The sequence below is a fragment of the Homarus americanus genome, unplaced genomic scaffold, assembly GCF_018991925.1.
Source record: "Homarus americanus isolate GMGI-L3 unplaced genomic scaffold, GMGI_Hamer_2.0 scaffold48354, whole genome shotgun sequence".
NCBI lineage: Eukaryota > Metazoa > Arthropoda > Malacostraca > Decapoda > Nephropidae > Homarus > Homarus americanus.
Window position 1 is genome coordinate 1,573,148 of NW_024723833.1, and position 14,641 is coordinate 1,587,788.

Below are 14,641 nucleotides of genomic sequence, written 5' to 3' on the forward strand. Positions count from 1 at the left end.
AACGTCACTAGTGGAGTTCCCCAAGGCTCAGTACTTGGACCATTATTATTTATTATATACATAAACGACATAGATATCGGCATAGACAGCAACATAAGTAAATTGGCTGATGACACTAAAATAGGATGTGTAATTAAATCTGACGAGGACTCTGCAAAACTACAGGAAGATATAAACAAATTTTTCGAATGGTCGGAAAAATGGCAGATGAAATTCAATGTGGACAAATGTAAAGTACTCAGTATAGGAGATGTAAACAGGGAAACCAGTTACCAGATGAACAACGATGCCATTGTGGAATCCGACTGCGAGAGAGATTTAGGAGTAATGATAAGTAGGAATCTTAAGCCAAGTAAACAATGTGTTTTTGCTTCGTAACAAGGCTAATAAAGTACTTGGGTTCATACAAAGGAGTGTTAGTTACAAGACTAGCGAGGTCATCTTAAAATTATATCTAGCGCTTGTGAGACCTCACCTGGATTACGCAGTTCAGTTCTGGTCACCGTATTACAGAATGGATATAGAATCCTTGGAAAGAATCCAGAGGAGAATGACAAGACTAATCCCAGGCATTAGGAACCTTGAGTACAGAGATAGGTTAAAGCATCTTAATTTGCACTCCCTCGACAGCGTAGAGTGAGGGGCGACATGATAGAGGTGTATAAATGGAAGTCAGGGTTAAACAAAGGGGACATTACAAAGGTACTCAAACTATCCAATCATGAGCGAACTCGTAACAATGGTTTTAAATTAGACAAATTTAGATTTCGGCGTGAAATTGGTAAACACTGGTTTGGAAACAGAGTAGTGGATGAATGGAACAAGTTACCAAATATCATCATTAACTAGAATACGCTGGATAGCTTCAAACATAGGTTGGATGCTTATATGAGCAATAGGGGTTGGGTATAAACGGGACTGCCCAGTATGGGTCACTAGGCCCGCTGCAGTTTCCTCCATTCTTATGTTCTTATGTACCCTCAGACATTCCTGGGTAAATCCAGGGTGTTATTCGCGAATAATAGAGGTCCACGAATTGTCAGGGCATGCTGTACAGGTATCCCTCGTTTAGCGATTGGGGATGCATTCCCGAAAAAACAATTGCTAAGTGAAATGGTCGTTAAAAGAAGGAAAACGAGAAACAATATACGAAACGAGGGATAACAAGGAATGATATCCGTGAAAATGGCACATACAGTAATTGTTTAGTCCAGTCTCAGACTCGCCATCCAGGAGCACTCATGAGTGGGTGAGGCTGAACTGTGAGCTATGTTATTGTTCAATTTGTAATTTGGGGCAGATATACGTAATTTTCTTCTTTTTCTTTTACTCTATTACATGCACACACAATCGTTCATACAGGATGTGAAAAAAAATAAAATAAAAAAAGTAAAGGTAATAAACATTTCCTAGGTGTTTGGCAGTTAGCCCACAGTGTAGGGGAGTTGAACGGGAGGTGGGAGTGGCATGGGGATCTCCCAGCTTTTTGCTGTCTCTTGTCCCGTGCGGAGTGAAACAATTCCCAAATGGCAAAATGAGGGAAAATACGTAGAATTTGCTATAACAATAAACTACAGTGAAGTAACACTCACCAAGTCCATGTATAATGTCAAGCTTCACCTCCAAGCTCAAAGACTTGCGGAAGAGCTTGGCCTTGCCTAATGAGGAAGGAGAAAGAGTAGCATACTTACCTAACATTATCACAAAGTTCACTCGCTTTACACAATATCACAACAGTACAGGGTATATGAACAGTCCATACAGTAATCAAGTCACAACAATAAGGGAGATGCACAGCAATAGGGACGATGTACATAGGTCGATAATGTACGGAGTGATAACAGCGAAGAATGGAAGACAACGATCAAACGACAAGCAGTAAACAAGAGTAGTACAGGGTATATGGTGAGGATGGGTTGGTGGTGCTCGGGTAGCGTACTCCTATGTAGTTTCCATATAATAAACTTAGATACCCCCTTCTGGTTACCAATAACTTAATTTGTGTTTTTTGTTGGAAAATATTTCTAAAATTCAGGTTGGCTGAATTGTAGGTATTGTTGTATAGCATCTCCGATTAAGCCTTGGCCTTGGAAATCCAATGTTGCCAAAATCTCAGAGTGGGCCGGGAGACATCACATTCGGCATCTATCTAACACTATATTTTGTTATTTCCACTGTACTGGATAGGTCGGTGAACAGAAGATGGAATTCAAACATAATTTATTTTTATTTATTTACATGTGGCAATTCTAAGTGCAATATGAATATCAGAGACCACTGCTGCACAACAAACATGCCATGTTGAGTTTCAGACATCACCTACTTAAAAAAATATATAAATTTAAATAATTTTACATTTATTTTACTACTTATTGTACTAAAATATTCACTGAAGCAATTTTTAGGAGTCGGCACTTGACCCTAAAATAATGACAAATTACACACAGTACAGTATATTTACACCATTTACAAGATTAATGGGAATTTTATCATTTTAAAACGCTTAGATGTATGCCCTAAACCTGGGCGTCTCTTACCTTAGCAGACATTAATTTATGCCCTAAACCACGTACATTAGGAGTATTAAGTGACAGTAGAGATGCACACTTGGAGCACAAAATCCCCATTTTTCCAACTTCCCTCTAGAATTTTTATCAGTGAGTCAAAGATCACTAAACCTAAAATTGCAGATCATGAAACAACAAAGGGTGTTAATACAGTACAGCAATTCTAAATCACTAAACCAAAAAATCGCTAAGTGAACGATCCTTAAACGAGGGATACCTGTACAGTGTCTCATCGACTTACGACGGGGTTCCGTCCCGACGACCAGGTCGTAAGTCGAATTGGTCGTAAGTTGAAAAGGCGAAAATAATACAGCTACTCCTCGACTTACGACATACTCGACCTACGACCACCCGCACATACAACCTGCCTCAGTCGGTACGACCACCTGCACATACGACCTGCCTCAGTCGGTACGACCACCTGCCGCAGTTGGTACCAAAATTTTTTCAAATGACGCACTTATTTTCTAGACCAAAATGTTTCCGTCCCGTACGAGAGCATCACGTGGGCTGGGTCGCCTCGTGGCTACAGCACCCACGCCGTAGAGCGCTTAGTTGGTGTTTGGCTGTCATTGTTGTCGATAGTGATCGAGCTGTGTACTGACAATATTTTTGTTTCTAATTCACTTTAGAATGACTGGCAAGCATAGAAGTGAGAATAATGGTGGTGCTCAGAAGAAAAGGAGACAGTCAATTGCTTTTGAGACGAAAATGAAGATAATAATGCAGTATGAAAATGGAAAAACGGTAGCAACCATTTCACGCAACCTTGGCTTCTAACACTCGACTACATCGACAATTTTGAAGGACAAGGAACGTATTCGTGAGGTAGTGAAAGGATCAGCACCTATAAAGGGAACAATAATAACGAAAAAAAGACAAGGTCCTCTTCATGAGATGGAGAAATTACTTGTGATATGGATGGAAGATCAGATACAAAAGCGTGTACCCTGAAGCCTTCTATCCCTACAGGCTAAGGCAAGAAGCCTTTTCGAAAACCTGAAAGAACAGGCAGGAGATGAGTGCGACTAAAGCTTCACAGCAAGTCATGGGTGGTTCCAAAGGTTTAAGAACCGCAACAGTTTGCAGAGTGTAAAGGTGAGTGGAGAGGCAGCAAGTGCTGATGTGGGTGCTGCCGAAGCTTTTACGGAGCTAGATCGTGTCATTGTGGAGAGAAATTATTTGTCTGAGCAAATATTTAATGTGGATGAAACTGGTTTATTGTGGCAGCGCATGCCAGAACGGACATACATCCACAAAGAGGCGAAAACCATGCCGGGATTCAAGGGATTCAAGGACCGAATCACCCTTCTGTTGGGAGGGAATGTACTGTAACTGGTTTCAAGATAAAGCCCTTCATGATATATCATTCAGAGAACCCAAGGGCTTTTAAACATGTCAGCAAGCACACACTGCCAGTGTTTTATCCCAGTAACAAGAAAGCATGGATAACCCTAGTACTGTTTGAGGATTGGTTCCTGACTTGTTTCATTCAACGAGCAAAGGCGTATTGTCTGCAACAAGGGAATGCATTCAAGATTTTGTTAATTTTAGATAATGCTCCAGGACACCCACCACACCTGGACGACCTGCACCCTGATGTTAAGGTAGTCTACATTCCACCTAAACACTACCTCTATCATCCAACCCATGGACCAAGGTGCTATATTGCTGCTTTTAAAGCGAATTAATTACGTACTACCTTCGCTCAGGCTGTTGCTGCTACTGAAGGTGAGAAAATGCTCAGAGAATTTTGGAAGGACTACAACATTTTGAAATGTATAAAGAACATAGCTGCAGCATGGGATGAGGTTACAGGTCAGTGCATGAATGGAATATGGAAGAAAGTCCTGAAAAGATATGTGAACAGTTTCAGAGGATTTAATGAAGATGAGGTAATTTCTGAGATTAGTAACAAGATAGTGGAGTTGGGTAAACATCTTGATTTAGAAATTGATAATGAAGATGTTGAGCAGTTGGTTGAAAGTGTAGCAGAAGAGCTAAGTAACAAGGATCTTATTGAATTGGAAGCACAGAAAATTGCAGAGGAAGAAGAGAGTCAAAATGTATAAGAACCTGCAGCCCCCCCAAAAAAATTTCTGTGAAACAAATGGCAGAGGCATTTGTTACAATTAATAAGGGGATGCAAATGTTTGAAGGAACGGATCAAAATGTTGAGCGTTTTGCAAAAGTTGACAGAATGATCCAAGATGCACTTGCTTGCTACAGGGAGATTTACAATGACAAGAAAAAGCAAACTGTGCAGTCTAAATTGGACATATATTTTAAGAACTCCCCCATTGCTGTCTCCTCACGCCCCACCAGTGCTACCTCTTCACTCCATAAAGATGATCCAATACCTTCAACAAGCAAGTTTCCCCTGTATATTAACCTGTCTGAAGAAAGCGACATTGATGACCCACCCAGCCCTTGTCTCCTCCTCTGCTTCATCCACTTAATGTAGTCTCCATGTATAATTAGAAAAGTATGGGGGCCCCGTGTGCATTCAGCTGACTACATTAAAGGTAAGAGCACAGTAACACTGAATTCATTCTTCATTATTGATTACTTTTACTGTACTGTATGTCATTTTAGATTTTCTATGTATTATTTTTTGCATTTTCGACTTACGACCAATTTTACTTACGACCTGGATTTGGGTCCCTAACCCCGTCCTTAGTCAGGGAGAGACTGTAATCATTTTCATTAAGCGGGAAAAAAAATTGAGGTTTTACTCTCACTTACATATAGAAATAATCATTTCATCATGATTACTCATATAAAACAGTTTGTAAATACTGTAATTTATTAACAATGCTAATGCAACAAACCCTGTTTTTTATCTCAAGTAGCAAGCTTGCTATGACTCATTATGTACAATTATCTCTTAATGTGGTGCAGTCAAGTGCAGTGAGGTGAGTAATAGGCCAGATCCCGAGTGTTTCAAGGGAGAGCACCTATCCAAACGCAAGAGCGTGAATAAAATTAAGAAATAAAACAAACTATTATGAAGACAGCAACTCTAGAAACCTTTATACCTAAATTTCTTGTAAAAAAATTAGCTCTAGACCAGGCATGGGCAACCTGGGCTGCATGCAGCCCAAACCATGTCTTTGTGTGGCCCACAGAGTGATTGAGAAATCATATTTACTGTAGCCCACAGTTCAGGTAGATGCAGCCAGTTTATGGCAAGTAAAGCAATATTTATTAAAATAATAATCTTCGCATAAAATTCATTACTATTTCATCACCTAATAGTAAGTAACTACGAAAATGTAAAAGTAAAATAAGTATAAATATTCAACAATATAAACATTTTAACTTGAGGGTAGACTGTCACATTTTTAATAAATTTGTTTCTGATTACGAAGTACAGTATTTGTGAGAGTATTTTCCCATTATTATTTATTTGTACAGTATGTGTTTTGTATGTGTGTGTCTACACACACACACACACACACACACAGGTCCACCACCGATTTTCCAGCACCATTGGTTCCAAAACCTTCCCGCATTATCCGCTTTGCCAGACCAACTGAGATCAGGTAATAATAATTGAACAATATATCTCTGACCCACTAATTATACACTTCCTGTGTCTCTAAAGCACCATGGACTGCTAGAAACTTAAATTAAACAAATATTAAATGTAAATTAAATGTGAAAAAGCCATAATTTTGAGCAACATTACTGTACTGTACACACTTTGTACTCAAATGTACTACACTAAACTAAAAATTTTATCTCTTGTGCAAACTATGCGAAGTTTACCCGGTATACTCATATTAATCACTATCTTACAAGGAATCCAGCAATTCAATTTATATTCTGCTAAGTTTAATCAGCTACATTTTATAAGATAAAACCGTTAAGCCTAAAACTACCTTCACCCATATATATATATACAGCTAGACCCCGACTTACGACGGGGTTAGGGACCCAAATCCAGGTCGTAAGTCCGACATGGTCATAAGTCCGACATAGATAAAAAAAAAAAAAAAAAAAAATTAAAAATCTACAATGAAATACAGTACACTAAACGTAAATTTACATGAGCATTTCATAAAATAAATATAAAACGGTAATCTCGTATTTGACAAACCAAAAATCATGAGCACCCTTGTTTACATTCAGTGACTCTGGGAACTTCTTGAAAGTACCAGATACTGTACTGCTACATTATACAGTACAGTACTGACCAGTATAATTTATCATAAGGTTAGGTAAGTTTCTTTGGCTGGTTAGGTCAGATTTTATTTGGTTCTAGTAAATGTCACGGTAAAGATTTGTTTTAGTTACACCACAGAAACTACTAACAAAAATAGGTTTTCCAAGTAATTTTTTTGCTACTTCTAAAGAATCTGACCTTTATTTCCATTGACAATGAGCCATTATGGAGATACGACCCCCCCACTTACCAACAATCATGGTTGTTGAAAGTGGGCAGTGCTTTGAAATCGATCAATTATGGGATAAAATACTATGAAGAACACAAAACAAACATTTGAAAATCTTACCTAACCTACAAAAATCTTAAAACCATAAAAGACTTACCGGTACCTTAGTCACGTTTTCGGTGTTTAGTATGTGGCATTGTTTTCGGTGTTCAGATGAGGTGGGAATCCATACACTCAAAGCAATTCTTAACCTTTTTACAAGTTAGGAAAGGTTAGGTAAGGTTTTCAAAGGTTTATTTGGTGTTCTTTTCAACATTTTACTCCACATTTTCCCTCTACAGTAGGCTCTCGCCAATAACGACTTCCACAATAACGTTTTCGACAATAACGGTAAGTTACAATAGGTACCCATTTTCGATAATAACGTCTGGATTCTCTTGAATAACGGAAATTTCGCGGGAAGCGTCCGAGCGCATCAATGATAGCATTTGTTTGCCGCCGTGTTGATGACGTAGTTGTCCACTCCGCCTCACTCTCACACATGCTCAGTGGAATACAGCGCTGCGCCCACGCGTGAGATTTTCGCCACTATAACCAGTGGTTGTTAGGGTCGGTGATCAATAGTGGCTAATGCATTTTTGCCTGTGGGGGCTAGGGAGGTGGTGGAGGGAGTGATTTGCCACCTGAATGACTGGGAACTTTTAAAGTGAGGAAATTGAACTGTCCTGAGTCTACAGTGCGAAATATTAAGAGGAACTTAGAGGAGACCAAGAAGAGTTTGTGCTGGCTAAAAATATTTCGGTAGTGATGGAAATGCGAGGCGAGCTATGAATGATAAAAGTGATAGAAACAGGTTGATAGTGATAACAGAGCATTTTCTTGTGAAATGGTTAGCTTGTAGAATGCAAATGTTAGTGGCCCTCAGATACGGAACAATCATCACACCAAGCACCTCAAAAACTAAGTGTTATATTACTCAAACTCTTTATTTTGATGATTGAATAGCAATTCTTTTTATTTCAGCTAACAAAAAGTGTTAGGCAGGGCTTCAAGGGGGAAAAAATGGATGAAATTCTTGTGGCAGAGGCACCAATAAACCCTTTTTACATGTATTTTAATGTCACACAAATAACGTTTTCGCTAATAACGGTGTTTTTCAGGCAGCTATTAAACGTTATTGGTGAGAGCCTACTGTACTTCAAAGCCCTGTCCACTTTGAACAACCAATATTGATGGTAATTGGGGAGGTCTCATCGGTTAAAATACTTGGAAAATATAAATCTGAGATGGCTATGTAACAGAATAGTTTTTGCTCTTTCTCGCTAAATAAATAGAAATACGAAGTTCTGTGGTGTAACTAAAATGAATCTTAACCAAGGTTGACTCTTAAAATACTTACTGTAATGATAAGGACATCTGTGGAAAAAATTAATGAAATTGAACAACTCCTTCTGGTGGTAGCAGTGTTCTCATACATTACCCTTCTTTTTTTATGACTACTGTTCAGTATTTTACTTGTTGCCACCCAAAGCATTTTGAAAAGTTTATGGTTGCAATCAACAGTTCAGATAATTCTAAGACACTTTTTGTCCATGATGTTTCTCTCATAAATGAAATATATATGCCAGGGGCTCCAGGGGGCAGAGCCTCCCCAGTTAGGAGGTTAGGTTAGGTCATTTTTAGATCATTTGTGAGGCAAACGTCCACAAAAAAGTAAAATTACACCATGATGCTTCAACAAAGTTGCTTTCCTTGGTACCAGATACCAAAATAAGTACTTTATGTTTAATATGCCATGAGGTCTGGAAGGCGGAGCCCCTCCCAGCTAGGAAATTAGTTAAGGTTAGGTAGGTTTCTTTGGATGGGGTGATAACTCAAAAACAACTGATTTCCGGTAAAATTTTAGTTTCGGTCATACCTGTATGTAGACATCCAAAGAATGTGATTCCCGACAGATATGATGTTTAGACAATTCTAAGACATTTTTCTTCTATGATATTTCCACTGGAAATTAAGGATAACCGAGATATTAATATTATTACATTAGCTCAGTCACGAGTTTTACCATGTCGTGTTTACTTTTGGCGTAGTCTGACACCTCCTTACCTCCGTCTTCACTTCTTAAGCGTCTACAGCGCATGTGCATTGACGACCCAGAGATCCTGATTCTTTTTCAGAATAAGGTAGTATATGGGGGCATGAACAAAGGTTAGGTTAGGTTAGGTTTGGTTAGGGTAGCTCAGGTTAGGTTAGGTTTGGTTTTGCTGGTTGGTTGGTATTTTATTATGTGATTTATTCGAAAAAAAAATCCAACTTTTTCCGTTATGATTGTTGGGTGGGGGGGGTGTGTGGGTGGGGAGTTAAACTAAAAAAAAAATAGTGATTTCCAGCGGAAATTAAAATCAAATTCGTTCAAAACTCTTCAAATACCAGAGCAAAAACCTATTTTTAATATCAAAATAAAGACCGGTTTAATACTACCTACTCCGCCAAAAGTAAACAAGACTGGTGAAACTTGTGACTAAAAGATTATAATAATATTGAAAAATTAATATCTCGGTTATCCTTAATTTCTGATGGAAATATCATAGAAGAAAAATGTCTTAGAATTGTCTAAACGTTACAAAATAAATATCAATAACAGCGAAAGAAAGACCGGTGCAAGACTATAAACTGACCAAGACTTCTGGTGAAAAACCAATTGGTAGTGAAACTGCAAATTTACCCAATTTTCATTAAAATATTGATTGCACAAATCAAATTTCCGATATTCTGTTGGAGACAACAAGAAAGAATTTACTCCTTTTTCATGAATTAACAGAAAAGTACCATTAACTGTAGTTTATTTTAGTTTGGGTTTGGTTAAACGAGATTACATTAAGATAGGTAGGTTAGTTTGGTTCATTTTATGAAGCATGAATGTAGCAACGTCGGTCATTTTTTGTTAACCACCCATCACCTTTTTCCACATGAAAAATATAAATTTTTGGCTAATTTTCTTGCTGTTTTAGATGATTCTGACATTTATCTTTGGGGCAAATCACTTTGTTTTTTTTTAGTTAGGTTAAGTTAGCTGACCAAACCTAACAGGCCACGTCCTAACCTAACTAAAAAAGAAAAAAAGAATAAAGTGATTTGCCCCAAAGATAAATGTCAGAATCATCTAAAACAGCAAGAAAACGAGCAAAAAAGGTATTAGTTTACTTTAGGACACAGCGCGCCCGAAAGTTATAAGCTACTGAACATCTAGATCTCGCTATTCTGAGCATTTTGAACCCCCATTTATACCATTCGAAAATAGAAAATAGCGACACAATTTAATTTAATTGATTTTACATACTTTTCAGTCTTCGTCTGTGAGATGTTAACGACGCAAAACCGAGTTAATTATGTATCACGCATGCGCAATATTGACTGATGACATCCAGTCATAACCAATGATGTATCGATATCATCTCCCGATTTTTTTTTTTCCCAATCACATTTGAATTTTTCAAAGGAAGCAGCCTAGGTATGGATTTGAAATTCAGTGACCAGTCTCACAATGGCCGTGGTGGAGGTTGGTTGTCATTTATGCTCCTACGATTATTTTAAGTTCATTGCTGAGTTTTACAAGAAAGACGATCATTCTATCCAATTCTTACGTATCACTGGTACTTCCACCTCTAACTAAGGTATTGTACTTTCAGACATGGCGCGTCCACTACTGAATCATTTAGGTTAGGTTAGGCTAGGTTAGGTTAGGTTAGGTTAGGTTAGGTTAGATGACTCGTTTTCTTCCCCACACCAATCACCATTTCCCAGGCTCTCCCACATTATTGAGGGGGGGGGCAAAAAACGAGCAATTTCGGGTAAAAATGAAGGTCAGATTCGCTTAAAACACACCATAATACACTGGCAAAACATACTGGTCAACTCCTACGGACTCGTGTCCTAAAGTAAAAATTTACCGGAAAAAATTAATTTTTCATGTGAAAAAAGGTGACGAGTGGTTAACGAAAACTGACCGCAACGTCTGGTACACTAGAAATTCCCAGACTCTCTGAGTGTAATGAAAGGTGCTCATGATTTTACGCCTGTTAAATACAAAATAAACTCGATCTATCTATCCATCATGTTGACCAAACCCATAAGCGAATACAAACCTGTGTGACCTGAATCTCTTATGTGGTTCCATGCCTGGCAGAAGTAAGTTCCTGTCTCTCTCTGGAATGACCGAATTTCTTTTATGGCCTTTTCAAAACTGTTAAAATATCCTAATAGTTCAGAGATCTTCACATCAAAGGCTATATTGAGCATAATTGTTTGTTGACGTCGTGACGTATCAATGGTTCCTGAGAGCTACAGGGATATGACGTCATTATAAAGCTGATGTAATGATAAAGAAGAAACTAAAATATAAAACTTTGTCGAATTGATCTTGATGAAAATTGTCTATATATATATATATATATATATATATATATATATATATATATATATATATATATATATATATATATATATATATATATATATATAATATATATATATATATATATATATATATATATATATATATATATATATATATATATATATATATATATATATATATATATATATATATATATATATATATATATATATATATATATATATATATATATATATATATATATATATATATATATATATATATATATATATATATATATATATATATATATATATATATATATATATATATATATATATATATATATATATATATATATATATATATATATATATATATATATATATATATATATACATGCTGAATAAATGTGAATTCCTTTAAAGATTTTACTAAAAAAATATCTAACTTGCTGTCTTTACTGAGGTCGATACATAAAACTCCAATTCTTGAAATCTTTCTTTTTCACAAAAATCACTCCTACTTAATATCATTCAGAGAAAAATGGTTTTCTTCGTCATCAATTTAATCATTTTCCTATCACTACTACACTTTATATGTTATAATTTTTATCAAATCGTAAAAAAAATCAATAAACAATTCGAACTTCAGTACTTTTCAACTATTATCCCTTACTCTGTAGTGGATTTCTCCCCTACAAACGCTGTTTGTCGCTGAGTAGCCGACCCCACGAATTCCACAGTGTATGCCTCGTGGTCTAGGTCAACCAGCGTCGCCATACATCACGGAGCGGGGGTCAACTACTAAGCCACGCCTACCCCCGCCATTTAAGACCTGACCTCGTGGTGACCTGTCTCTTTCTGCCTACACCAACCAGCCAGCAACACCTTGTAGTGGACGTCTCCCCTACAACTGCCTACAACTGCGTAGCCACAGCCACCAGCTGCTACCACCTTCCCTAGCAACCAGGCGGCGGCGTCACCAGATGTCACCGTATCCTAGCAACTGAGTCAAAAGACCAGCGAGTTTCTCGGGTTTTCCCAACATGACTCATAGATGACTCACGGCTGCTGGGTATATAAGCTCTGTCTCTTCATTGAGATTCATTCTGGCCTCTCTACTTGAACAAGCAACACCTCCTCCTCCGCCGCTGCCTGGCAGCCCTCGCCTCTCCTCCGCCTGCCTGGCGGTTCTCGCTCCTGCGGCGAGCATGGCGACCCACAAGCTGTCCTCCTCTGAGCACCCTCACCAACCAGCTCTCTCTACATCACGCTTGTAACCATGCTGCCTTCCCAGCACCAAGCTGCATTGTACATCCAATACAACATGTATACAGAGAGCACATTGTGAGTTTCCTTTCTCCATCCCATCCTGAGTGTGAACCTAAACATCCCAAAAACCCCACAAATGGTGACCCCGGAGTGACCACTCACAGGATGGAGGAGAAACTGATCACGCTCCCAGTCTTCAAGCAACATGGAAGACTGGCTTATCCACACAGAAGCAGCTCTCATCGGCTCTACAACTACTGTCTCTACACCGCAGGTTAGACACCCTAGAGCAGCACTGCTTCTCTAAGCAAACGCCAGCTCCTCTTCCTGCCCCAAGCACCACGTCCTACCGACCCCAGCACACCCGTCCTGCCTCAGACGCCGCCCCCGGCCCAGCAGTAACCCCTGCCGCCCCTGATGCGGCCCCTGCTCCTGACGCAGACCAACACACCCGTCCTGCCTCAGACGCCGACCCCGGCCCAGCAGTACCCCATGCCGCTTCTCCTGACGCGGCCGCTGTTCCTGAGTGCGGACCCATACACCCCTCTTTTCTCCCTCAGGTACTCCCTGCTAATGTCCTGCGTCCTGCTGCTGTCGTGGACCCAGCTGCTGTCACGAGCCCTCATCCGTTTCTGCTGACGCAGCCCCTGCTCCTGACCCAGGCCCACACACCCCAGCAGGCGCATCTGACGACTCTGTACCTGCCGTAAGGGAAGCACAACATTCATCGCCTCCACACACCCTTTTTCTCCCTCTCTACTCCCACAGATATTGTGTATCTAGACAGTTGTCTCCAGTGACCGGCTCATCCACGCCATCGCCGTTGTCTCACATGAGGCACGCACCGCCCGTTCTGCCTCACATGTGCTATGCAACCCTGCAGACAACAAGTCTCCTACACCGCCTGGAGGGAAGGGGGAGTATTGTAGTGGATTTCTCCCCTACAAACGCTGTTTGTCGCTGCATAGCCGACCCCACGAATTCCACAGTGTGTGCCTCGTGGTCTAGGTCAACCAGCGCCGCCATACGTCACGGAGCGGGGGTCAACTACTAAACCACGCCTACCCCTCGCTAATTAAGACCTGACCTCTTGGTGACCTGTCTCTTTCTACCTACACCAACCAGCCAGCAACACCTCCTCCGCCGCTGCCTGGCGGCCCTCGCTCCTCCTCCGCCTGCCTGGCGGTCCTCGCTCCCGCCGGCGAGCATGGCGACCCACAAGCTGTCCTCCTCTGAGCACCCTCACCAACCAGCTCTCTCTACATCACGCCTGTAACCATGCTGCCTTCCCAGCACCAAGCTGCATTGTACATCCAATACAACATGTATACAGAGAGCACATTGTGAGTTTCCTTTCTCCATCCCATCCTGAGTGTGAACCAAACATCCCAAAAACCCCACAACTCTAATAGCGTCATAAACCAAAGTAACTTTTCCAATATGTTTCTCGTGATCCTTTTGTGGTATCTATATCTGCCGGTTTATCTAGGGCGGCTGTGATGCTGTAGCGTACTGTATGTGGCCACTTGTCAATTCTCTTAGTATGGGCACACAAACGTACGTACATGTAGATATCTCACACCCAGGAATGGGATAGGATAGAAACTCACAATGCCCTTTCTATATATATATTGTTGTACAGCGCAGTGCTTAGGAGTGACTAGGTGAGGAGAAACTTGCTCAGAGGTCCTGTAGGGTGAGGAGGTTTCTGAGGAAGCTGGGTGGTGAGGAGCTGTGAGAGATGTTGCTGGTCCGGTAGCCGAGTGTAGAATGGTCTCCCTGGCCAGGCATGGCCGTATTTATACAATTTACGAGGATCAGGATTTGGGGTGAGCGTAGCGAGAGGGCCAATCACAGCGGCTTAAGCGTAAGGTGTGAAACGCTCTGATCCTGAGCTGGAGGTTGAAGGTCGAGACTAGGTCAGCGATCGTACCCCTACGTCCACTGCATAGACCTAGTCTCTCGGCGTAGCTGGTTAACCTCAGTCAACCACTCTCTAACCCTCTC

The 14,641-nt window shown here is 40.1% G+C and overlaps 1 protein-coding gene across 1 annotated transcript in view; it reads right to left on the reverse strand.

The window, feature by feature from the left end:
- The window catches only part of LOC121863719, a 40,613-nt gene extending 29,316 nt beyond the window's left edge, over positions 1 to 11,297 (reverse strand). The window contains exon 1 of the mRNA XM_042362462.1: positions 11,110 to 11,297. Within this exon, the coding sequence (XP_042218396.1) occupies positions 11,110 to 11,263 (154 nt within the window). The 5' untranslated portion in view covers positions 11,264 to 11,297. The remainder of the gene's footprint in view (positions 1 to 11,109) is intronic.
- Between the last annotated feature and the right edge of the window lie 3,344 nt (positions 11,298 to 14,641).